At 41.4% G+C, this 26721-nt stretch overlaps 1 protein-coding gene across 9 annotated transcripts in view; it reads left to right on the top strand.

Moving 5' to 3' along the window:
• Positions 1-26721, top strand: part of FGGY (FGGY carbohydrate kinase domain containing) — a 411376-nt gene that overhangs the window by 31747 nt on the left and 352908 nt on the right. For 8 of the 9 annotated variants that reach the window (XM_036829988.1, XM_036830014.1, XM_036829956.1 and 5 more), the window contains 2 exons: positions 2564-2675; positions 8433-8584. In XM_036829988.1, coding sequence (XP_036685883.1) covers positions 2564-2675; positions 8433-8584 — 264 coding nt within the window. The remainder of the gene's footprint in view (positions 1-2563; positions 2676-8432; positions 8585-26721) is intronic. The other variant, XM_036830032.1, reaches the window with a different exon arrangement.

The following is a 26721-nucleotide window of genomic DNA, read 5'->3' on the forward strand; positions in this document are numbered from 1 at the left end:
TATATATTCCATATATGTCTGTTATCAGGTGTATGAATTACAAATGTTTTCTCCCGATGTTTAGCTTATCTTTTCATTTTCTTACTGTTTCTTTTAAAGAGAAAAATTTTAAAATTTTGATGAAGTCAAATTTATTATTTTTTCTTTTATGAGTCTTGCTTTTTAATAAATCTTTGCCTAGCTCATGTCATAAAGATTTTCTCCTGTAAGTTTTATAGTTTTAATTCTTACATTTGCGGATATGATACATTTTTTGAGTCAATTTTTGTGTATGGTGTAAGGTAAAAGTCAAAAAGTATATGTTCTTTTTTTTTTTTTGCATATGGGCATTTAGTTGTTTTAGTACTACTGTCATACAGTCTGTCCTTACCTGGTTGAATTGTCTTGGCACCTTATAAAAAATCAATTGATCATACAAGTTTGGGTATATTTCTTATGTTTCTATTCTGTTCCATTGATGTATAAATTTATCCTTATGCCAATGCCACACTGACTTAGTAATGGTAATTTTATTGTAATTTGAAATCAGGTAGCATAAGTTCTACAACTTTGTTCTTTCTTTTCAAAAGTGGTTAGACTTTTCTGTGTTTTCTATGTCCTTTACATTTCTGTATAAATTAGGAACAGCTTGTCATTTTCTTAAAAAAAAAACCTTCTGGCATTTTAATCGGTGTTGTGTAGAATCTGTAGATTAATTTGAGATTGCCATCTCAGCAATGTTGAATTTTCCATTTCATGAATATGGCATATTTCTCCAATTTGTAGTTTCTTTTGTAGCAATGTTTTGTAGTTTTTGGGGTATAGGTTTTGAACTTCTTTTGATAAGTTAATTCCTGAGTATTTTGTTTTTCTGATGCTACTGTGATCAGAATTATTTTTGTATGTCAATTTTGATATGTTAGTTGCTAGTGTATAGAAGTGCAATTGATTTTTATATGTTAATCTTGTATCCTGTGATCTTACTAAGGTTGCTTATTAGTTCAGGTAGATTTTTCTTTTTGATAAATTTCTAAGGATTTTCTGCATATGGGATTATGTCTTCTGCAAAATAATACACTTTAACTTCTTCCTTTCCTATCTGTATGCTTTAACTGTCTTTTTCTTGCCTCATTGCATTGGCCAGAACCACCAGTACAAGGTTGAATAGAAGTGGTGAAAGAGAACAGCCTTGCTTTGTTTTTAATTGGAAAGAATCATTCATTTTATTGTAAAGTATGATGTTGACTATAGGTTTTTGTAGATGCTGTTTATCAGGTGTGGAAGGTCCCTTCTTTCTTGGTTTATTGAGTGTTTTTAATTTTTTATTTATTTATTTGTTTTTGCATCTGTTGAGATGATCATTTGGTATTTGTGCTTTATTCTATTAGTATATGTTATACATTAATTGATTTATGGATATTAAACGACTCTTGCATTCCTGGGGTAACCCCACATGGTCATGGTGTATAATGTTTTATATGTTGCAATATTGGTTTGTTAATATTTTGTTAAGGATTTTTACACTTATGTTCATGGCAGTTATTAGTCTACAGTGTCCTTTTAATTTGATATCTTTGTTTGGCTTTGGTATCAGGGTAGTATTGGCCATGAAATGTTGGAAAATGTTCTCTCCTTCACTATATCCTAAACAAATTTGTATAGGAGTGGTATTGTTTATTCCTTGAATGTTTCACAGAACTTCCCAATGAGTCCATCTGGTCCTGGAGTTGTTGTTTTGTGGGAATGTTTTAGGTGCAATTTTATTTTTCAAGAAAGACTGTTTCTCAGTTTCTTAATGTGGCTTCGGCCAAGTTCCATAGCCCCAAAATGGTTGTTTTTGATGATTTTGTCCAGTTTTATGCTTTTATTTTGCTAAGAAGATTTGCCAACCTCTTCATACTACCACACCCAGAAGATGCTTCTCTACCTCTTCATTTTTAATGGCTGTAGAAAATTCTGTTTTACAGGTATACCATAATTTATTTAATAAAAGTAGTTCTTCCAATTTTTAGGTGTATTCTTAAACAGTTAACCTTTGTTTATATGTAATTTTACTTACTCATGCTAATAATTCACTAAGATAGGTTCCTAGGAGTAGGATTGCTGGGTCAAAAGTTATGCACTTTTTAATTTTAATAAATACTATACTATATTCTTTAAAATTTGTACTAAATTATCACACTGTTAGAATAATGTAAAAGAAGGTCCACTTCTCTCTGTCTTGCCACTACTATATACTCTTAATTTTTTACATTTTTGCCAATAAGAAAAACAAAGATTGGGGTATTTTTATTTGCATTTATTTAATTTTAGTGGAGTTGGGAATCTTTTTATATACTCTTTGACTATTTCTTTTTATTTTATGAAGTGACTTGTCATGTCCTTTGCTTAGTTTCCAATTAGATTGGTTGTCTTTTAAATTAATTTATAGGATCTTCTGATATTTTAGTGATATTGAACTTTTATTTGTTTTCTGTTGTAAATACTTTATTCTGCCTTTCATTTCCTTCTAGTCATAACTGTTTTCAGTCTTTTAAAAGCCTGTATTTTAATTTATGTTTTTTTTTATTTGTTTTTAAAACAGAAAGTTGTACAAGGGATTGATTTAAACCAAATTCGAGGGCTTGGGTTTGATGCCACGTGTTCTCTGGTTGTTTTGGATAAGCAGTTTCGTCCTTTACCAGTGAATCATGAAGGTAGGACCATTTCTCTCTCTTTTCTTGGTGGTGGGAGACTGGCTGGGGCCCAGGTGGAGCATGATATCAGTGTTATCACTGTTAGTGAGATTTACAGGTGGAGCATGGAGCCCCGAAATCATGTCCCTAGAGGTTAAAGCTTGGGCAGCAGTTAGTAGGAGAGGGGTGACATTGGGATTAGGTGGATTAGGAAGACACTTGGCTCCATAATGCACAGGAGCCACAGTAGAAAATCTGTTGTAGGATGGATGTGGGATCATTAGCTCAGAGTGAGTAGCCTTGAAACAGGTAAGTGGTCTGGGCCTTTTCAAGGAAGGGAGTGTTGTCTGTGCCTGCAGTTGTTTTGCATATGAAGCTCCTCCACCACATTCATTTGACTGGGTGAATCAAGTTCACTTAAAGAAAATAGAATAAGACAGGCGGGACCACATATCACACAAAAGCTAGAAACAAATGGTCTCTCTATTTTCAATAGCCAGACCAAAGACATTCCCATTTAATGATGTTGTTCTAATACACTCTCATTACACTCTCATTGCACTCTCTCATTACACTCATGAGTACTGTAATGAGCTGTTTCAAATGTAAGTGCCAACGTTTATCCACTGTCAGAAATTTTTCATGGGTGGTGAGGATGTGTCCCTTTTGGGATACTCTAGCCAGTAGTGCTAGCACTGAGGTTGCAAACCCAAAAGTCAGGTAGGTAATGTAAATGAATATAGTGCGCCAGATTTGAGAAAAACAACAGCACATGTGCAGAGATAAATTTCAACTGACATTTAACCTTTTGATGAGTGGCAGACATTTGGGAGCAGTGGAGACTATGGTGCACTGGAAATTGCATGCTCCATCTAAAAGGAGTGTGACTCTCTGCATTTTCAGTCGGTTGTTGCCAACGTAGGTATCACAAGCATGTTTTGGGCTAGGCTGTATTAAAGAATCCTTAGTAGTGGACACTGCTGTAGCAACACCTTTCTTAATTGGCGGCTATGGATACTGGGGCACACTGGGACACCCTGTCATTGGAGTCAGGTAATCCCAGATCTTAGCCCTGCTGCTGCTGAGCTTTGACACCTTGAGTGAGTCACTTAACATCTCCATGGCTTGGTTTCTCCTCTGAAAGAATGGGCATAATGAAATAGTAGCTTTGCTGTGAGAATTAAGTGAGAGCCAGACGCCTGAATGCTCAGAAAAGTTTCTTCAGTCCGGTTATGAATTCCTTAAGTTAGGAGAATGTGTCTTACTTACTCCTATGGACCGAATGCATGGAACAGTGATTTTTATAAATGACATGCCCTGCAAAAGTATGCAAATGGATGAATGATTAGAGCACAGTAGTAATGGTGACCATCTTTTACACACACACATACACACACACATATTTTTCTATTTATGCCACATTTACTAGCACCCCCTGTGTGCCAATCCCTGTCTGATGAAGTCTTGGGGCTTCAGAGATGAATATGAGTGGTCCTTGTTCTCAGTGGCTGACCACTGGCTCAGCTGGCATTGTTCCGGCCCAGGAGGACAGGGCAGCCCCCGTCTAGACCACTTCAGAGAGCAGAGACCCAAGGAATGGGACTGAACCTACAGACCTCAGCTCAGCAGCAGCAAGCCCTCTCCAGCCATGGAGTGGGCTGCCTGGGGAGGCTGCCAGCACTTCTCGGTTGGCTTGTTTTAAGTAGCGGTCAGGTGATGGTCTGTTAGGGAGGCTGTGGGAGGAATCCTCATCTTGGATGGGACTTTAGATGTTAAGAGCCCTAAGTTCCAAGGACTCTGTACCTTCTAATCTGCTAAAACACATGGTTTTTAACTCTGGTAGCATATTAGAATCAACTGGAGATCTTTTAAGATTACCAATTCATGAGCCTTACCCCCAGGGTTTGTATTCAGTTGGCTTGGGGTGAGGCTAGGGCATCAGTGTTTTTAAAGTTTTCTCGATAATTCTAATATGTGGAGAATTACTGGGTGCAGGTGAATGGACAGCTAAAACATTAGGAATAAGAACATCTGAAGTAAAGGAAGAGTTCCTTGTTAAACCTGCTTATCCCAGCACCCTCCCAGATGCCATCTTTTTTCTCATTGTAGAGAGAATTGCCTCCTGTTGACAGTTCTCCTATTAAAAGTGTTACCTAGGTTGCAACCTGAATTATAAGTGTTGAAAAAATTGTATTCCACCTAAAAGGTTAAAATGTACCCATTCATCAAATGCATCCAGCTGCATGTGCCCTCACCAGTTTCTTGCCTTTCAACAGGTTCTATTAAGGTTAGATTTTAACTGCAATGGATTAGCCTGTACTAGAAAATGAAATTCAAATTTTAAGGATGAATTAAGAGGGTCTTTAAAGACTTCTGCTTACCTGATAATGACCCATTCTTGATTGGTTAATTGGAGTAATTGTGAAGAGCAGGGAGTGAAGTCAGGAAATTAACCATCACCGTTAAAACCAAACCCATAAGACCAGCAAAACTTACCTTCTTTAGATGGTAACCAAAAAGAAAAAGAAAAAGAAAAAAAAAATCCCAAGGAAATTAAGTACACTAGTTTGAGAACACTGACCTACAGGATAAAATAGTCTCATTGTTTGCTTTTTCTTATTTGGTCTTTCTTCCTTTTCAAGATCAGACCAGTGCTGGGTTGGACAGAGGTGCCATTGCTGTGTGCTTCCTACCTCTGCAACCCACCTAGCTCAGACCACGACTGGGTGAATCATTCCAGCCACAGTAGCTCTTGGGAGGGAGAGGAACCAAGGGAGATAATCTAGGGTCAGGGAGGAAGTTACTACCTAGGTTACTCTGTAACAGAAACCTAATATTTAGATGGTTTTCTGATTCACAGTCATTTCCTTCAAGTATCCCTGGAACACCTTCTGTGAGGTGTTCACAGTATTAATTGAATGAGTACAGGGATAAATGATCTGCCCTAAGGTAAACTGACTATGTAACCCAAATTCTGCTCTACCAGATTATTTCCAGTTCTCTTAAAATATGATGCCTTTATGGGTCTGTGCTCTGTTGGTTTCACATGCTGTTTCTATTGTGTAGCCCCTCCTCCCTCACTCCTTCTTCACCTGCTTATCCAATGGCCAGTCACTTTCAGAATTAACCTAAAGCTTTCCTGCCTCTTGGAAGCTCCCTGTGCAGCCTCGGGCTTGGCTAACTGGAGCCTTCTCTATGCTCTTCCTTCTCTCTGTACCATGTCCAGGACTTCTGTCCCAGCAGTCATCACTCCATACAGACTGTTTTTCCACTTACCCACATGTTCCGTAAGGACAGAGACTGTGGCACATTCTTCTTGGTATCCCAGCACCCAGCCCTGTGCCTGGCATGTAGCAGATGCTTAATAAAAGATGAAATGAACTTTCAGTGGAGTCATTTATTTGTGATTTTCTACAGTCACTGAAAAAAAGATTAACTTCCAGGTTGTTGTCTGTAATGAACATTGTTAATTAATAATCATAATAAATATAATAAAGTAATTGATTCTACACAATGCTCAGTGTGTCGTTCTGAGAGCCTCTTCATGTAGAGGTAGTAGTGGCTGATCGGTCTGTCTTTACAATAGAAAGTTTAGCAACAGGTGTTTTAGTCTTGAAGCAGCTGCAGACAGATTCTATACAATATTTAAGATGCAATGCAGATATTGTGCCCCCCAACACCCACACACCCACATTGTGTGTGTGTGTGTGTTTACGAATGTGTGCCCACATACCCACAGTCTGATTCCGTGATGGTTCTGGAATAGGACCTGGACATCAGTATTTTTAAAGCTATCCCAGGAGATTCTAATGTGAAACTAGGGTTGAGAACCAGAACTTTAAGCAGTTTTGTCATACAGTAGAATCACTCAGCTGTTTAAACAAAATCTTAGATGTACCTATGGAAGGGTTCATGTACTTTCTCTTAATTTAAATGTATTACTGTTGTTTGAGGAGTTTTTTGGGGACCTGAAATCTCTCCAGGCAGGCAAACCAATGAGTGAGTCCTTGACTCATTATGATGATGACCTAATTTAGATGTGTCCTTAGGCTGACTTTTTTTGTAAGTTTTAAAAATTCTTTTTCAAATATATGGAAGAGTAAGGAAAATAAGATAACAGCCTCCTATGTATGTATGAGGATAAACAGATGAGGTTTTGCCACATTTGCCACAAGTCCTTTTTTTTTTTTTTTTAAGAAAGAACCACTTGAAGCTTCAGTCCATGCCCTCCCCCTCCCCTGCCCCTCTGCCCAGCAGGTAATGGTTCTGCCATAGCTGGTGTTCACAAACACATTTCTTCTGTGCTTTTACCACATGTGTGTATACCCACAACAACAAACAATATATACTGTGTTTAAAAATACCCCAGCTGGTGTCATTATTCATGTTGATGTGTGTAGCTCGAGTTTAAATTTGTTTTACTAATTTATTTATCCATTCCCTGCACAGATCTACTTTCAAAGCACACTTTGTGCTTTTCCCAGCTGTGAGGTAGTAGGCATGTCTTCAATCTCGGAGTCAGTTTGTTATTGAAAACGGCCTAGATCTCAGAGTTGTTTTAAGGATTAAATGAGACGATGTGTGCAAGAGGTTCAGCACAAGGCTTGGGACACACACACACAAACGTGCATGCGCAGCTTTATAAACACTCATTATTAGCAAAATTATATAATTGCTGCAGTTATTTTGCCAATAAGTAAAATAACGTGTGAAGTGCCTATCTCAATTACTTTTGGGTCCCTTTTATCTTCCCCGTTTATAATCTCCCAGGTATATTCCTTGCTGTTCTCTGCATTTTGCCATCAGAGGAAGCAGAGGACTGTGAAAAGAATATTGGCTTGCCCATCAGTGCAGGATGAATTAGTAGAGTCTGGGGAAGAGGGAAAGGGGCAGTTAGTTTCTCTGTGGGCTGCAGGATGGTAGAGGTAGGATGTGAGGGACACTGCCCATTCTCCTTTTCCAGCTGATTTTAAATTCTGTTTCCTGTGATTTATTCCTCTTGAGGGCCTACTATGTGACAAGTACTTGCCATATCCTTTATGCACATTATCTTTTGTTCAATTGAAAAATCTCAGTTAAGCCTTATGTGCTACATTTTGCAGATAAGGACACTTAGGCTAAGAAAAATTAAATAACTTTCTCAATATTTCTGCCTCTACTGAAAGAACGTTCCCCATTAGGTCTGCCTTGTTCCAGAATGGAAAAAAAATTCCAGTGATTCCCACCCCACCAAACAAACCAACCGAGTGAGGAAAAACACTTAAATTAACTAATTTTAATTAGAGTGACTAGAGGAAGTGAGAATATAGGCAATAAAAGCCATTATGTAAATGTATATGATATTATACCTAAAATATTTGTCCATATTTCAAGGAGACATACCTTAAAAAGCTGAAGTATTGTTTTAGGCTTATTTCATTGGCTCTTTTCTTGAGTATATACCCAGAAAAGTTTTTCTAGAATAGGTGGGATAGGAAAGGAAGGGGAAAAGTTGAGAGAGAATGAATGGTAATACAATTAATTGGTGGATCTTGACTGGTTTTTCCTTTAGACGTTTAACCCTGGGACTGTATTCAAAGAGCACATCTCTTGAAGGGTCTGAGATTTGGGTAGGATGTACTAGTCAGTGTTGGTGGTGGTCCTTTCACTTGTTTCTTGTTGATGTGTGAAATTATACAAGCAGTTTTGCAGATTTTTGCCCTTGGGAATCCATGAGTGCCCCCTTGAATTAGAAGGATAAGGATGCACCTGTGTCCTCATCTCCCTTGTTTTTGCTAGGGGATTCTCATCGAAACATCATCATGTGGCTGGACCACCGGGCGGTCAGTCAGGTCCACAGGATCAACGAAACCAAGCACAGTGTCCTGCAGTATGTTGGGGGTGTGATGTCCGTGGAAATGCAGGCCCCGAAGCTTCTGTGGCTAAAAGAGGTAAGTGCATAGGGTTGAGGAGCGATTACTCATAATAGCAGAGGATTCCGTTTATTGAATCTATTGGTACCAGGCACCCTGCTCATCACGGCTGTTGTGTTTGATTTTTGCAGCAACTCTCAGGAAGGTTGATCCCATTTTATTGATTCGGTTGTGGTTAAGTCATTCTGCTTAACTCAGGCAAGGCACTGTGATAAGTATTTGATGCAGATTATCTCTTTGAATCCTAATGGCAACCCTATAAAGTAGTTTTTTTCTTTTTCTGTATTTGTAAAAACTAAAGCTAATAGAGATTCGTCAGCTCACCCAAAGTGACTCAATAAGTATGCAAGAGAACCAGGATTTGAACCTATAAATGACTCTGAAATTGATTTTCTTAATATCTGCTGTTCTACTGAAGTTCAGAGAGGTTAATTATCATTCCAGTTAGAAAGTGGCAGAGCTGGGATTCAAGTCCAAATTTTCTGACTGGAACATTCTTTCTCTACATACTTTTAGCCCCCAATGATTAACCTTTGGCCTTAGTGGCATTTTATGGAATGCCTTTCTCATCTCACCTGAACTTGAGTTTGCATACCCTTGTGTGATAAGGTGATCTCTGGCTAAGGCACTTGCAGGTGGTTCCCATTTCCAGATGTTAGAATCATTTATGAAGTGTGGAGAATGGTGATGTCAGCTTAATGGTTCCCAGTAGAGATGGATGTGTGAGAAAGTTCAAGTCCTCTGGGAATTGCAGGAACTTGAAAACCCCTAGGTGGTCTGGTGAGGAGAGAATCCATCTAATGATAAGACCTGCCGTGATTCATTTACTGGCCCTGAGGTTTCAGGTGGATTGAGTCTTCAATTACTCAAATGTGGGGTTGGGGAGAGTTTAAAGGTGATGAGGAGGTGTCCTTGGATTGCCACCATGGGGCAGAAGGGAGATAAGTAAAAAGGACGTCAGTAATCAAGGCAGGCTTGGCTTGTTACTTGTTTAGTATATTGAGCCATTTTGTAAGTTTTAATTTGCAGAAAGACTTCTATATTTGCTAAGAGTTTGAAAACAGAGTGTTTTAGGAGTTGGGGGTTTCTAGGATCCTAATTCTGACTGTATTTGCATTACACTGCGTGACTTTGGGCAAAGCAATTCGCATCCCCAGGCCTCACTTTTTCCATCTCTAAAGTGAGAGAGTTGGACTGGATCAGTTTGGAAACTTGATACAAAAATATCCTGAAATACAAATCAGTGTATTGATTTGTATTTGCACTGCCCCCACACTCTGCTATGTGTGCTATAGGCTTTAACTGGTCTCATCCTAACAACCTCTGCCTGGTAGATGGCATGGGAAACTGAGGCTCAGAGAGAGGGTTATATGACTTTCCCAAACAGACGATAGAGCCAGAAATTAAACCTGTGTCTCCTGGTCTCCAAATCCCAGCTCATCCCATTAGTCATGCAGTACTAAAATCCTCTGTGAAGCATGCCACTTTGGGAAGGACCAGGAATGAGGGTGGTGATGGTCTTTAAGCCAGCCTAAACATGTGCAAAAGAACAAACGGGTTGGCTATGTCACCCTTCTGGACCACAGGTGAGGAATAGCTGTTCTGAATTAAGTGAGGAGGATTAAGCAGGTGGTCATTGGTTCAATACCAGAGCCTTGTTGAGCACCTGCTTTGTAGCCAGCTCAGGGCTGTATATCCCAGGAGATCTAAATATACCTTTGGTATGAACCTGTCAGGATATTTACCTGTGCACTTGAGATCTAACTGCACTAAATAAAGCCCATAGAAAATAATTAAGTTCTAGATTTGTGTGGCAATGATTATGACCTAAGACTGACCATCCATCCATCCATTCATCCATCCATCCATCTAATCAATTCCATTTCAGAATTTTCTGAGTAAGGCTCTAAACAGTGCCTCACTGTGCATTTAACTACCTGAAGGTTGAGCCTCAAATCTGTTTTTCAGACTTTTTCAATTTTTTTTGTCTTTTTGGTAAGCATGCCCAGGAATCCTTGCTGAGAGTTCCTTTGGTTTTACTGTGATTGCAAATTCAAAATCAAAACAACTTCTAAAATCATGTTTCGTACCTTCTCCTTAAAGCCTACCTGCACAGCTTACGGCTCTTCTCAAACTTCAATGTGTAAATGAATCACCTGGAGAGCTTGTTAAACTGCAGATTCTGACTTAGTAGCCCTGTGGTGGGAACTAAGAATTTGCATTTCTAACAAGCTCCCAGGTGATGCTGATGTTGCTGGCCTGCAGACTCACAAAACCACTTTCAATGCTAAAGGCTCTGCCTTTGTATCCTGAAAGCATCCATGTGTGGAGAATCGGGAAACAGTACCTTCTTTTTATGGGGCTTATGGGAGACTGAGGCACCGGGGAGTACAGTAGCTTGAGTTGCTGTTCAACAGCACGTTCGACGTCAGAACATGAGAGTCTGTGCCAAGTTTACTGGGCTGCCATTTGTTTACTCTTCATTCATTCCTTAATTTGCCAAATCTTACCTGAGGTCCTGCTGTGAACCAGCACTGTGGTAGGAACTGGGGACATGGGCACAAAGAGGACTCGGCCTTACCCTCAAGGGGCACAGTGACCACTGGGGACAGTGGTGGGGGAGCATAAGGAGAAGAGAGGCATGGAACCAGAGCCAGCAGAAGATGCACTGAGCGCCGAGATGCAGGAATATGCAGAGTGCTTTCAGGGAAAATAATTTGCTCCCTGCACGAGCTGCTTGAGATGAGCCTCAAGATATGAGTGGAGGTTTTGCGTAGTAGAGAAGACAGGAAGGATACAGTATTCGAGAGAGAATGAGGTTCATTATGGTAAGGTGTGTAGGCCCTAGGACAGGAGCCTGGGATGCTTCCCTGAGTGTAGTAGGAAATGAGACCAGGTAAGTAGCCCGGGCTCAGTTTGTTAAGGGCCTATTTGGTGAGAGAGATTAGTGGATGGTTGTTAGGCAAGGGGGGAAGTGTCTTAGATACCTTTGGCAGGGTGAAGAGATTGGATTAAGAGTGAGAAAATGTGTGTGGGGGGGAGTAAGAACCAGTTTATTTATTTATGTTTTTATTAGTATGTATGCATTTATTTATTGACCACGCCGTGCAGCTTGTGGGATCTTAGTTCCCCTACCAGGGATGGAACCTGGGCCCCAGCAGCTAAAGCACCAAGTCCTAACCACTGGACCACCAGGGAATTCGCCTAGAACCAGGTTTCTTACTTTCCTCAGTATAGCACTTAGTTGGCCTTGCTTTGCCCTTAGGATAAACTCCAAAATTTGTAACCTGGCCCAGAAGATGGTATATGACGTCATTTTCACCTCCCTCCTCTGCTTCCTGTGTGTCTCTCACTTTGCTCACTCTGATCCATCCACAGGGATCCACTCAGAGTGCCTCAAACACACCAGCTCTTTGCCACCTCAGAGTTTTGACTAGGGGTTGGCAAACTAGGGCCATGGGCCAAATCTGGCCTGTTGCCTGTGTTTGGATGTCCTGGGAGCTAAGAATGAGTTTTACGTTTTCAAATGTTTGAAAAAGAATCAAAAGAAGAGTCATGTTTTGTGACTTGTGAAAATGATAGGAAATTAAAATTTTAGTGGCCATAAATAAAGTTTTATTAGAGCACAGCCACGCTTGTTCGTTTATCTACTGTCTATGGTGCGTTTGCCCTACAGTGGTAGAACTGAGTATTTGAGATGGAGAGTGCATGGCCTGCAAAGCTGAAAATATTTACTCTCTGGACTGTTAGAGAAAAAGTTTGCTTACGTCTGGTTCTCATGATGCTCTGATGCTGTGCCTTCTGCTTGAATAGTCTTCCGTCTTCTCACCATTGATTCTAACTCATCACGTAGGTCTCAGCTTTATTGTCACGTCCTTAAAAAAGCCTTTTCTGACCCTCAAATAAATCAGAGGTCTCTTGTCATTGTACTCTTAATTTTACTTCATTGTATCTTTCATAAATTGTAATGACACGTCAATTTGTATGATGATTTGTATAAAAGCTCACCCCTTCCAACCACAGTAATCCACAGGAGGATGGAGATGATATCCATTTTGTTCCTTGTTGTGTCCCTATCCCTAATTAAATGCCTGGCAGATAGTAGGTACTCAGTAAATATTTTCTGAATGATTTGAGTGGGCCAATAAGGAGCTATTGCAGTTTTCCAGGTGAGAAGTGATGAGACCTGAATTAGGCACTGTGGGATGGAGAGGAGATGGGTTCCAGAAATCGTTAGGGGTTAATGTCAGCAGGACATTGAGGTTGATTGGCCATGAGGGGTGAGCTAGGTGGAGGAGTCAGAGCTGACCACTTATCTCAGTATTGCTGTCATTCATGTGCTCCTTGTCCTTAGCCCGGAATCAGATGTCAGAGGGAGTTGGGCAGAATTTGGAGTTCAGACTTCTCAGAAGACAGAAGTGATGTCCTAGGACCACCGTACCTTTTGGGCAAAGCCACTCGGGTCCTAGTTCTGCAATATGGAATTTTAATCATGTCCTTTACATATAAGGTTTGTGTGTTTTAGGTTGACGTACGTCTCCTTAATAAGAATTGTCAGATAAAAGGAAAAATGCCATTTGATTTTTTCATAACCCCCAGCAGTCTGGCTTCTCCATTTGGTCTCAATGATTCCGACTCTCATCTTAATGAAGGCCAAATGTAAATTAAGTTCTCTCAGGCTGGAACAGCTGGAGTCTCCTATCTTTATAAACATGAAACATTGTAGGGTAACAAGGTGCAGGCTGAGGAAGGTCAAGCAAGTTAACAGGCTGATGCCGATCCTGACAGCTCAGTGTTAATGGAAGATAATTATCTGGCTTGTAGCGGATGCATGGAGATATTCCAGTCCGTCTTTTAACTCGTTTCCTCTTTTCGCTATTGTCAGCAGAACAGAAAACTAATCATTTTATAGTTTGCAATTTTCATTGTTCATTCCAAAGGTCTGGAAGCAGCTGGCTGGAATGTCAGAGGATTTTGTTGATGGGTTTAGAAAATATATCTGCCCCTTTCATCTCCCCAGTCCATGCCCTTCTGCTTCTGTTCCCCTGATAACATATTGGGAAAATGAGTAAATGATTCTCTGATTGGTTCTAATGTGCTTTATCCTGTGTATGTAGATTCTTGGGAGGAACCTGGGAGTTTGGATACCCAGAGGGGTGGTTTGATAACTTCCTGCTAGCTGTGGAAGGTGCTAGCACACCTAGCATTGGATGCTTTGCAGTAGGAACTCTTGAAAAGAAAGCTCTGTTAGACTTCAGGAAAGCCTGGTCCTTGTCCCTTCTGTACAGTAAGAGGCTGGCACAGTAAGGGCCTCGACTGGCCTTATTCTTTCATTCTTCTTGATGATATAGTAACAATTACTCTCTTTTCTTTAGGTTTCTCATCTTGAAACTTTATGAAAGATAAACAGTGTCAGTTTCTTTCTTGGAAATGCACCATTTCTTTTTTGATGGCAGTTTGGTGGAAACTATAGTCTTTTTCTGTTAGTTACTCTGGCTTTAAATTTCGTGCATAGGTCTGATATTATTTACCTACATTCATCAGATCTTAGCAGTACAGCTCATACAAGATTGGAACTTTGGGAGATAGAACACAGTTCTGTAACAACAAAAAAAGTACAGGATTTGAAGCCAAACACACTTGCATTTAAATCTTTCTCCATCATTTACCAATTTTGCAACCTTAGGCTAAGTCAGCATCTCTGAGTTTCAGCATGCTTAGCTGTCAAATGATGATAATAATATCAGCCTTGTGGAATTATTATAATTTAGTCAGATATTTGTAAAATATCTTATTCAAAGAGTAGTTTAATTCTCACTTCCACTGTGCATAAAAATGTTTGTCTCTACTGATGGGCATGTCAATAACATTCTAGCACCAATCGAGAGAATTTTAAACACTAGAATATCTTATTTTAAGTAGCTGAGTGTAATGAGTGGTATGTTTTTCCTGTTTGAATAATAGCTACGGAAACCATCTAAAAATGACCACAAAGTTGTCAGAGACAATCATAGAAAATAGTAGAAGAATATAAAACATATTTTCAGAGTCATTCATTTATTTGAATCATCCACATCCTATGTGTAATACCTATACCAGAAGGCAGCCAGCTTTGAATTGCAAAGCAGATTGACTTACTGAATACCTTCTACTTGTTTCCCCTAAAATTCACCAGTGCCTCCAGCTCCAGAATTATTTTATTCCACAATGATTATTTAATCTTTACACTAGTCTTGTGGGGTAGATATTATCTCTTTTTATAAATGAGGAAACTGAGGCTCAAAAAAGTTAAATGTCTTACTCCTAGTCTCGTATCATGTAAGCACACGTACATCAAGAACCATACAAACAGCTCCATCCCCCCTCCCCCTCCTGTGGGGGCCTGTGCAGTTCACTGTGGGAACCCAGAAGTGGTCTCGGCCTTCACAAAATTACAGCCTTTAAAAAAATATATATGTATATATACACACACACACACACACACACACACACGTATATGTATATGTATGTATTTATTTGGCTGAGCCGGGTCTTCATTGCGGCATGCAGGATCTTTTAGTTTTGGCATGTGGGATCTTTAGTTGTGGCATGGAACTCTTAGTTGTGGCATGTGAGATCTAGTTCCCTGACCAGGGTCAAACCCGGGCCCCCTGAATTGGGAGTGCGGAGCCTTAGCCACTGGCCCACCAGGGAAGTCCCCAAAATTACAGCCTTTTTGGACTAAGCAATAAGAACAGAATAAGGAATTAGATGAAAACAGTAGCTAAAATGTATACAGTGCTTATTATATACCTAATACTTGTCTAAGCATTTCATCCATGTTAAACTCATCGAGTCCTCCCAACCACCCTATGAGGTAGGTCTCACCTTTCACAGATGACAAAACAGCCTCAGAGATGTTAAGCAATTTGCCTAAGGTTATTCAGCTAATAAATGGCAAGGCTGGGGTTTGAACCTTAGCATTTCAGACCCATAGAATGGGCTTATCACCATTTCACTCTACTGCCTCTTCAAGTGTTTGCCTTGCAGGGTTTGAATAATCTAGTTCAGGGAAAAAACTTGGAAGTAACGACTTCAGGAGAATCTGAGGCTGGGAAAAATGGGTGGTGGGTTCATTTTTTTCATTTAAAAAGTCTTGGCTGAGTGTCTCCTATATGATGGGCACCGGAGTTGCCAAGGTGAGCAAGACAGATGAGGGCCCTGGGTAGCCTTCTGGGAACTTAGATTCTAGCATAGAACAGCAGAAAATAGACACGGAGACAAATACATATGCAAAGTGATTTTGTTTTCTGGAAAACGCTATGAAGGAGAATGGCAGATGAACAGATTTGGCATAGCTAGTGTGCTCTCTTGGGAGGTTTTGGTTGACAAGAATGATGAGACTTTCAGGAAGAGGGAGCAGCAGATTCAATGAGGGGAGGAAAGCACCTGAGAGATCAGCATAGGAGGTCAGCGGGGCTGGCAGGTATGAGCAAGGCAGGGAGTGGCAGGAGGCGGGGTAAGAGAAGTGACCAGGGGCCAGATCCTGCACAGCCTTGAGGCCGTGGACAGGAATTTCGATTTTATTCTAAGAGCAGTGAGAAATGGTTGATGGATTTTAAACATGCGTGGGACATGATCTGTTTTATGACTTCAAAAAAATCCTTCTGGCATACGTACTGGGTAGATAATAAATATTTGTATAGCAACAACAAAGTTTACACTATAATGTGAAAGGGAAAAAAAATTATGAGGCTGTGCAGTCTTATAAATGCATTTGTCTTAAGAAACTTACAGTATAGAAAAAAAAATGGCTGTATATTACAAAAAACAATAATGAGACACTATCCGTGGTTGGTATAGTTTGCTAATGTTATAGCACAATGATCATGCTCTTATTACTTCTTTGTACTTTTCCATTAAAAAGTAATCTTGTAGTCCCAGCTAACCTTTCTGGTTGACAACACTTTGTTATTTAGCATGGGATTTTTTTTTTTTCTTCTTGGGATTATTTTCCTAAACCATCTGCACTGTATGAGGGACTTTACATGCAGTATTTCATCTAAGCTCCTCAGTGACACAGTATTATTATCCCATTATACAGATGAGGAAAACAAGACCCAGAGGGCTTAAGTAGCTTGCTCCCCCAAAGCTAGGCAATAAGTAAGTGGTAGAGCCAGGATTCTCACCAAGTCCAGCCCGCCTCCAGCCCCTGGGCTCTATCCGTTGGCCCTCACTGCCCTGTTGCTCATTTCTGCCCATGTGCAGGGTTACAGGCTGGCAGCCCGCAAGCTGAATCTGGTCCCCAGATGGGTTTTGTTGGACCCACCCTGTGCTTGAAAAAAAATTCTTTTTTTGAATTAGTGTCCAACATTTAAAAACTAAGAAACTTCACATAAAAATCCAGATTTTTCTGCTTCTCTAGAAAAAATAACAAAAGGATTTAGCAGTCGTGGGTTCACATTCCCATGTGGAAGGAACTGGCCAGAGCTGTGCAGGGGCTGCCCCTCGAGAAGGGGCGAGTGTCCTTCGTTTCACAGTGGTCCCCACCCAGCCTGCCTCACCACTTCCTTTTCCAGCAACTACCCCTCTAGGCACTTGGATTTGAGACCCAGACTGCGGGAATTTGTTCAAGGAATCCATCATTACTTTTCCCATAACAAAATGCTTAGAGAAATGGAAAGCCTTTCCACATGGGGAATTTCTTGGTCAGTGGATCTAAGGATACCATACCCATGTTCTCTTACACCTCTGGGTCTTTGCTGAGGTCTTCCTTCTGCCTGGCAAACTTAAAATCATTTCTTTTCACTTGGGGAAACTTATACTAATTCTTAAAACTCCAGGAAGCCTTCCTTGACTTTCTCCATGTTGATTGGGGTCCTGCCCTCTGTCCCCTATGGCATCCTCCCCTTACCTCTACCCTGGAATTCATTAAACTATATTGCACCTCACTTATCTCCATGTCCCTGGTGTCTAGGGCATTGCTTAGCATCTAACACTGATAACTCAGTAAATATTTTAACGGATGGATGGATGAACTTATCAAATCATTTATCATGCCATTTTTGATTGCTGGGTTTTGTCTGTCCAGATAGTTCCATTCCAAAGTAAAGATCCACTGCAAGTTGAGTGTACTTTCATTTTCTCTTCCCTGTTGTGGAAAAGAAAGTTTGGAGTATTACTACTCCTTTCTACCCCAGAGCCATCCCTTGGCTGCAGTCTGTTACCTTGAGTCACTGCTTATTTTGTGAGATTGACGCAGTAACTCCTCTGGGCCTCTCCTCTGTGTCTTTGTGCTCTGAGGGGACTAACCCCTTTATGTTGCTCCCTTCACCCCCAAGAAAATCCAAGACACATCAACTGAATCAAACAAGCTCTCTTTAGAATGTTTATACTAGGGCCGTTTTACGTTTGGACCAGATTCCTCCCAGCCTTTGAGCACTGCGGACGGTACTGTCAGCTGATGTTAGGGCATCTGTTGTGGATTTTCTCTCCAGGGTGGTCTTCCCATAAACTGGGCTCGTAACTAAAATATATGGAGTGTTGAGGCTGATGGCCTGCCTTCATTTACCTGGACAGTGAATCCTTTCCTTATCCCTGCATTTGCATATTTGATTTATGCCAAATATGTGCTGTATTCTTTTACTTTTATAGTCCGACAAAGTAATTTGAAAAAGCAGGCCAAAATTTTTTAAAAAAAAGAAGGACTTGGCCTGATATCTAATAACATTTAATAAATGTCAGCTATTGTTATGATACAGTATTTTGTATTTTACTTTATAACTTCTATGACTTGGACATATGTTTTCTTTATTTGATTGGTGACATGGCCTTGCAAGTTAAATATTACTATTTGTTACATTTTATAGATAAATATAGTAAGCCTCAAAGAGATGCAATGACTTGTCCACAGGTATCAGGATTGGGTCTTTATGAAGGTCCTTTTGGATCTAAATCCTGTCTTGTTTTTTTCGTTTGTTTTTTTTCTGCTGCACCATGTTCCTTCCTCGTTTGGATTGGTGGATTCTTGGCTCCATAAGAGGAGGGACCAAATCTTTCTCTCCATACCTGACTATTGTCTTCCCCGACCCAAACACAATGCTTGGCATTGAAAAAGTATTCAATAACTATTTGCTAAATGAATTCTTGTTTCCTGGTCCGTTCCACACTTATGGCTGTAATAGCATAGTCCACGTGCCCAGCTTCCTTGCTGCCAGCCTTGTCCGACCACTGTGTAGGGGTGTTAACTACATCTAGGCATTTACAGTATAACCAGAGAAGCGAGAGAAAGATTGCTAAGTTTGGCTGGCCTTATGCTCACGTGGTATGATTCGATGTAAAACAAAAACCGAACAAAATTCTTTCCTCACAGTGGTTAAAATGGAGGTCACATCTATTGGAGGAAAATACTGTCTTTAGAAAAGACACTAAAAAAGACAGTGCAGTTAATGTGTGTTGTGATATAGGAACTCATTAGCGTGATCAACTGCACTAAGGTGAACTGTTAGCTTGGAAATCTGGGGGCCCAGGATAGGTGGATGTTAACTGGGGAAAGGGAGGAGGGAGGCCGGAAGTCAGACAAGATGCAAGTCAGGGCATTCTTCTGGAGGGGTAAGTAAATCTCATTTCTCTGAACATATGGGTTGGTTTTATTCTTTTTTTTTTGGTTCTGTTGTCTTCAAAATGAGAATAACTGTTCTGCTATTGTAAGGATATATTCATTTAATCAGTGAAACAAACATTCATCTAGTAACTGCTATGAGGAAGGCATTGTGCCTGGTGATGGGGAGACAAGGCGGAAGCCAAGAGTATCCTTTAATCTCAAGGGGCTCCCAAGTCTAGGACCAAGTGTAAGAGGCTGTGAAAGCCATTTTTTCCCAACATTTTATTATCAAAATTGTCAAACATACAGAAAAGTTGAAAGAATTTTATAGTGAACACTTAGAACCATCACCTAGATTCTGCCATTAACATTTTACTGTACTTGGTTTATCACATGTATATCCATCTATATATATGTCCTTCTATCCATCCAGTCAATCCACCTTAAGTTTTTGGAGTAAGTTGAGATATTGTTACCCTTGTGAAAGCAGTTTGAAATAATACCTTTCTGAGACACTTACTAAATTCTGTTTAAGATATTGACCCTGTTTGATTGCTGTCTACAAACATCATCAACACCTGCACTAGAATTTATTAACTATCTACCGTGTGCTTTTAACTCTGCTATCTTATTTAATTCTTTTGAAAATCCTGTGAGGTAGATGTTATCACTTACTTCGCAGATAAAGAAGATGAGGATGGAGGGAGTTAGATGGATTACTACCTACTGACTCTGTTACTTCTGGCAGTGTTGGGATGCGAAAACCTGGGGTTTCTAACTCTAGGAAATGAACTTAAGGAGACAAAAGTTAGCTGGCTAACTCCAGTCTTTATCAGGCAAGGTGCCCCTGTCTACCCTACAGATGAGATACCTAGTTCTCTTAGTTTAAATTTCAGATCCCAGATACCACATTTGTACGGCTTAAATTTTTAAGATAAATATGAACTCTAGAATAAAAAAGTTATCCTAAGTTAGACTCACAGTGAAAGAATCACGCTTGAGACCGGGTGAGGTCTAAGATTCCCTTCGCTACACAAACTTCAACCCATTCCTATTTTGTCTGTGCTCCAGCACAGGGGTCCCCAACCCCCAGGCCGCATACTGGTACCTGTCTGCGGCCTGTTAGGAACTGGACCGCACGGCAGGTGGTGAGCGGCGGGCGGGCGAGCGAAGTTTCATCTGCCGCTCCCCATCGCTCCCCATCGCTTACATTACCGCCTGAACCATCCTCCTCCCTGCCCTCGGTCCGTGGAAAAATTGTCTTCCACGAAACTGGTCCCTGGTGCCAGAAAGGTTGGGGACCGCTGCTCTAGCATGTTAGAGTTACCTCCCAAAGAACTGGCCTCTTCCTCCTCTTTGCATTTACCTCCTCCTGAAACATCTGCAGTTGGAAAAAATGAATAAATGATCCAGCTAGTTCCTTAGTTCTTCTGAACCCCAGGGTCCTGGCAGTACTTCTGCAGCTAAGACCTCACTGGAGGCCAGTCTTCTGTGCATGAAGCTGTGTCCACTCTGCTGGTTGAATGACAAAGGGACTCAGGGATCCCCATCAAAGCCCACATCTCTCTGAATCCTTCCTGTATGGAGAGGCTGTGGATTAGGTGAAATTTGGGAGTGACCTCAGTAGTAAAAGGAAGTCTGATCTCAGCTCTACAGCCTCATCAATACCCCTACCCACACCCTCTCAAAAAGCTGCTTTAGTCTGGCTTCCAGGCTGTGTCATCTCAAGAGTCAGTGTCTTCTGGCTCAAAAATGCAAGACCAGGGAGTGTTCGGAGGGAATTAGAAGCTTCCTGGGTAAGTGGCTCTGCCCTCTCTGGCCTCTGTCTCTCATTCGGGCTTTGCTTAAGGGTCTGAACTGTGGCACGGATAAATGTTTTCTTCCAGTAATGCTGCATGTGCAGAGTGTTGGAGCTTGCCCAAGGAAAGCAAAGCAAGCTACCAGGACATGAGATCTTTTTACCAATTAATTATTCATAATATTATTAATAATAGGGATTTCATCTTCTCTAGTACTATTTGTATTATTCACCACTGGTTAGTGAAAATGACCAGTCATGGACGAGCACCAGTTCAGGGACTGGCATTTGGGAACAGCCATAACCCCTGAAGTTCTCTTTCAGTGCTGGCATTCTGTGAGCCTAAGATAGATGGGGAGAGAATGGGGACCAGAGTGAAACCTACTGCAGTTGTCTTGGCATGAGGCCGTGTGGTCTGGCTTTGGCCGGGGGTCAGAGACCAGACCATGGACCTGAGGAAGGGAGTGAACCACTGTGCAGGTGTTTATCAAACACCGCCCATGTCCTGGGAAGCAGCAGCCGGGCAGCGGTGAAGGAGTATTGGGTTTGGAGTTCAAGTGGCCGAGGTTTCACACCAGGTTGTTCACTTACTCTCTGCATGATCTTGGGCATTTCATTTCACGTATGCGCCTTAGTTTCCTGTTCATGAAATGGTATTGACAACAATATTTTGTATCAGAAGTTATTTGGTAAGTTGTAGGGTGCTGGTGGTAGGGATGTATTTTCAGATGATGATTAGGACAGAAGTTGATTTTTGGGCAAAAGGTTAGTGAGGTCTATTTTTCATATACTTATCTCTAGATGCAGTTAAGAGAGCTAAGAGTGAAGGGAAAAATCCACATGGTCTGAGGGTAGGCCCTTTTTTTTTTTTTTTTAACCGTGCTTAATCTTGATGGACAACTTGGGGAGTAGGTAGTAGTATTTGTGTTTGAGCTTGTGGGAACAGGCTAGGAGTGAGTGCTACAGCAGGGCATCTAACTCAAATCTAACTCAAGCCTGTGCCCTTTCCACAGCAGCTCACAGACCCAGGGTTGTGGAGAGTGGAGGAATCAGGGGGAGAGTAAATCCATCCTCTGATGCCCCAAGCAACTGTTTAGAGAGCAGTTTCACTTGCACTGTTATTAGTAGCTTATAGGGTACTGTCTTCAGTAACCAGCATTCTCAGGATGATGGCTGTAAGAGGAGAGGTCTTTAGACCTCAGAAGAGGTCTAAAAATACTAGCATGGTACCCATCGGTTCCTGCCGGAGTTGACCGAGGACATTCATTCATTCAGCAAATATTTATTGAAAATTTGTTTTATTTCAAGTACTTGGTTAAATGCTGGGAGTATAGCGGTAAACCAGAGTCCCTGTCCTCAAGCAGCTCATATTCTAGAAGAGGGACAGAAATAAAGTCACAGTACTCTGTAGGTAGGATGGAAATTCAGTTCCTTCTGGAAATATGCCCGGGTTAGGGGAGAGGAGTCAGGAGGAGGTGACATGTAGGCTGGGGGCTGATGGAGGTAAGCACTCAGTGGGGTGGATGGACTGGTGTGGGAAGACGTCTGGCAATCCGAGGAAAGGAGGCCTCCGTGGGGCTGCAAGTAGAGCATGGTGCGAGCCTAGAATGTGAGAAAGCAGTTCTAGTTCAGTCTAAAAGCACCCTTGGAGGCCCTCTTGCGTATTCAGTACCATTCATTATGGGAATTTCCTTTTTGGACATCATGGGATGGAGCCTTAGCCCCAGTCCTAGAAAAGCCAGAAGCTTCTGTCGCCCCTGTTCTGACCATCACACCTCAGGGCCTGGACCTGAGAACCCAGTGACAACAGGCTTCGCGTGCTTCTGTGGCTGCAGTGTCCTGTCCTCCCTGGGCCCAAGGAGAAGCCCTCCTCATTTCAGTCCTCTCAGGACCAGACTAGACAATGTCCCGGAGCGCAAGGCAGAGAATGAACCCCTCTTGTCCAGGAGGGTGGGACGGAACCCCGGGCGGGGCCTCCTCCTTCTCTTTGGTGGGCGTGTGACTCAGAGGTGGTGACATCAGCCATGACTTCATTCACCCAGAGGAGAGGCTGGCTGCAGACCGCGAGTGGGGCTCTGCCTTCTGCCCGTCCTTCTCCACGTTATGTCTCATTGTCGGGACCTTGTCATGGTCCTGCTCTTGTTTTCCACACGTCTTTTTCATTTTGCTCTTTTTCTGTCATTCTCACTTTATTCCCTTCTCATGTTTAAACTATTCTTTCTCTTCACCCCATCTTCCCTTTCTCTCTCTGTTCATCTTTTGCTTTTGTCTTTTTCTTCTCATTTCTTCGCCACTTCTCTCTTCTACTTAATCTTTGTTTCCTTTTCTTTCTCACTCATCTTCTCTTTTGCCTCCTTTTTCCTTTCTTCCTTCCTTTTCCTCTGTTCTGTCTCTTTCTTCTGTGTCAGAAATGTGTATGGAAACTGGTCCTCCTGCCTTCCACCTCTTCTCCCCTCCAGACTTCCCACCATGTTTTTTCTGTCCTAAACTTCCTAAAACTGGAGTCACAAATCACCCCCTGCTCAGACCTCAAGGTCCCCCCATTCTCTTGTGGCCTGTCTAATGAATTCAGATTTGCTTCCTACTCCACTTCAGTGCACATCTCTCAGGCTGACATTCTCAGGGCTCCTTTTCCATGGCCAGGGATGCAGGTGCTGCTTCTTCCTGCACTTTTGTTCAGGTCCGTTGCCTCAGCTGGACTGCCCTCCATCCCATCTTCCTTAGTCTTTGCCTTCCCTCCACAGCGAGGTCAGGCACTCCCTCCCAAGTAATACGTTTCTTCTGCTGCCTGCCCACAACAGTGCCTTTCTTTCATGACCATGCAGCATCCTTAGTTTATAAATCAGATATTTTCAAACTTGAATTATTCTGTGCTACTTCTGTATCACGGCTGGGTGTTTCCTATGCAGACTCTTTGCTATACCTCACCAATAAGCAACCTGAGGATTAGGACCAGTATATTCCTGCCTTTCATCTATGGTTACCTTCATATGTAGCACACACCTGGCCACAAACCAAGACTGATAGACAAATTATTGCATGGTCAATAAGTATTGCATTTAAGAAATAGTTATTTCATGTTAACTGTAGGGCTACAGGTGAGTTAATTATGGTCCTTCCTTAAAAGGACCTAAGAGTCTAATAGGGAAGATGGATAGGCCCCATATAATTTGAGAAGAGTAAGGATTGTGGGGGAAACTAACATTTACTGGGGATGTGCCAGAATGAGCATTGTAACGTGCATAACCTCACTGAATTGAATCCTACTATCAATATAATGAGTTAAACATTGCTGTCAGTGAACAAAGGGAAACTCAGAGATATTAGGTGACGACTGGCCAGGAGTAATGTAATTACCAAGTAGGAGAACCACAGTGTTTTGTTTTTTTTTTTAATTTTATTATTTTAAAAAAATTATTTGCTTTACAATTTTGGGTTAATTTCTGCTGGACTGCATAGTGATTCAGTTATACATACATATATACACACACACACACACACACACACACACACATATATATACACATACACATATAGACATTCTTTTTCATATTATTTTCCATTATGGTTTATCACAGGATATTGAATATAGTTCCCGGTGCTATACAGTAGGATCTTGTTTATCCATTCTCTATATGATAGTTTGCCTCTGCTAATCCCAAACTCCCAGTCTATCCCTCTTCCACCCCCTCTCCTTTGGCAACCACAAGTCTGTTTTCTGTGTCTGTGAGTCTGTTTGTTTTGTAGATAAGTTCATTTGTGTCATATTTTAGATCCACATATAAGTGATATCATATGGTATTTGTTGTTCTCTGACTTACTTTACTTAGTATGATAATCTCTAGGTCCATCCATGTTGCTGCAAATGGCATCATTTCATTTTTTTTATGGCTGAGTAATATTCTATTGTATATGTGTACACATCTTCTTTATCCATTCATCTTTTGATGGACATTTAGGTTGTTTCCATGTCTTGGCTATTGTGAATAGTACTGCTGGGAACATAGGGGTGCATGTATCTTTTTGTTTTTTGTTTGTTTGTTTTTTCTCTCCAAGCATGTATAATGCGCATGATAAAAGCAGTAAAACCATCACACACACACCTTGGAAACATTATGCTAAGTGAAAGAAGCTGGTCACCAAAAATACCACTTTTTCCATTTACATGAAATGTCCAGAATAGGCAAATCCATAGAGACAGAAAGGTTAGTAGATTAAGGACTGTGGGCGTCAGGGGAAATGAGTAACAGGTTTCTTGTAAGGTGAGGAGTTGGCACTAAAGTCATGGTGGTGGTTGCACAACTCGGTGAATATACTAAAACCCGTTTAATTGTACACTTTAAATGGATAAAATGTATGGCGTGAATTATAGTTTCATTCGGATGTATGACCAGGAGTGGGATTGCTGGGTCATATGGTAGCTCTATTTTTAGTTTTTTTAAGGAACCTCCATACTGTTTTCCATAGTGGCTGTACCAATTTACATTCCCACCAACAGTATAGGAGGGTTCCCATAGGAGAACCAAGGTTTGAACTGAAGTGTGTCAGTCTCCAAAGCCCCAGCTCCTTCCTGAAGATGGAAACGTGGCGGGACTGACATTCTAACTAATGAGAACAATCATTTAAGACGTGCTTACTCTGAGCCAGATGGTGTTCTGAACACTTCACATACACTTGCTCGTTGTTCTCTCAACAGCTCTGTGGTGAAGGCAGTACTATTGTCCTCTGCAATTCTCATAGGACAGGGAAGGAGAAGTGAAGAGTAGTTCAGTTGCTTTCTGAAGGCCACACAGCTGTGATGTATTAGAGCCAGGATATGCACCCTTGCAGTCTGACTCTGGAGAATAGGCAGTGGAGTGTGCAAAGGCACCTCGGTGTAGAGTAGCACGTTGTGTTACTAGAACTACCGTTGCATCAGTCAGATTGAGGAATCAGACGGGGGAGGGGAGGGGTGCTGAAACGCAAAGGTGTTGAGAGGTGAGGCTAAATGGAAGCCTGGAGCCAGATCACAAAAACCTTACAGTGTTCAGTGTCCTATACGAGGACCCTTCACAAAAGGTGCAGAAGTGTTCCTTAGAAAGGGATGTTTTCTGTGACATTGGACTGTTACACATCCATCATACGGAAGAGTTTATGAAGTTCTGCTCTTCTACTAGTTGAGTATTGAAGGGATTTCTCAGTCGTGGACCTTGTCTGTGCCCTGCAGGAAGTGACAGTGGTATAAATAAAGAAGGAGATATATATATACACATATATACATACCCAGATGAGCCCCCAAGAAGTGCCAAATGGGACTGTAAAGTACACCCATCCTTTATGTGTTGGGGGTAAGCAAAGTTTGGGTTGAAGAAAATTGGGGAGAGAAAGAGGAGGGCCACCACTGGGAGCCAGCCTGGACTGGACACCAGGTTGTCCTCAGATGTCCCAGAGCACTCGACATTTGATGGAGCACTTTTCCCACCTCAGCCCCCTCTCCAGTACGCTTGGCAGCCGTTCAGCCTGGTGCTGCACTGACGCAGGAGTCCCAGCCAGGAAGTGAATGAATCCATTTTCCAATTAAAGTGAAACTTCTCCAAAGGACCTGCTCACCCCAAGAAGAGAAATTTATCTTCCTGGCAGTCTGGCTTGGCTAGGCTATGTCTCTGCCCCTAAGACAGATGGTGAAAAGCCATTAACTTGAATGAGAAAAGAGAAACTGGGACAGTCCTTATTCACAACCTCATTCACGTATCCATTCATTTCTTATTTCCTTTTACATAAACTCCTATTTAGCTT

Source organism: Balaenoptera musculus, chromosome 1 (assembly GCF_009873245.2).
Source record: "Balaenoptera musculus isolate JJ_BM4_2016_0621 chromosome 1, mBalMus1.pri.v3, whole genome shotgun sequence".
In the NCBI taxonomy this organism is placed as follows: Eukaryota; Metazoa; Chordata; class Mammalia; order Artiodactyla; family Balaenopteridae; genus Balaenoptera; species Balaenoptera musculus.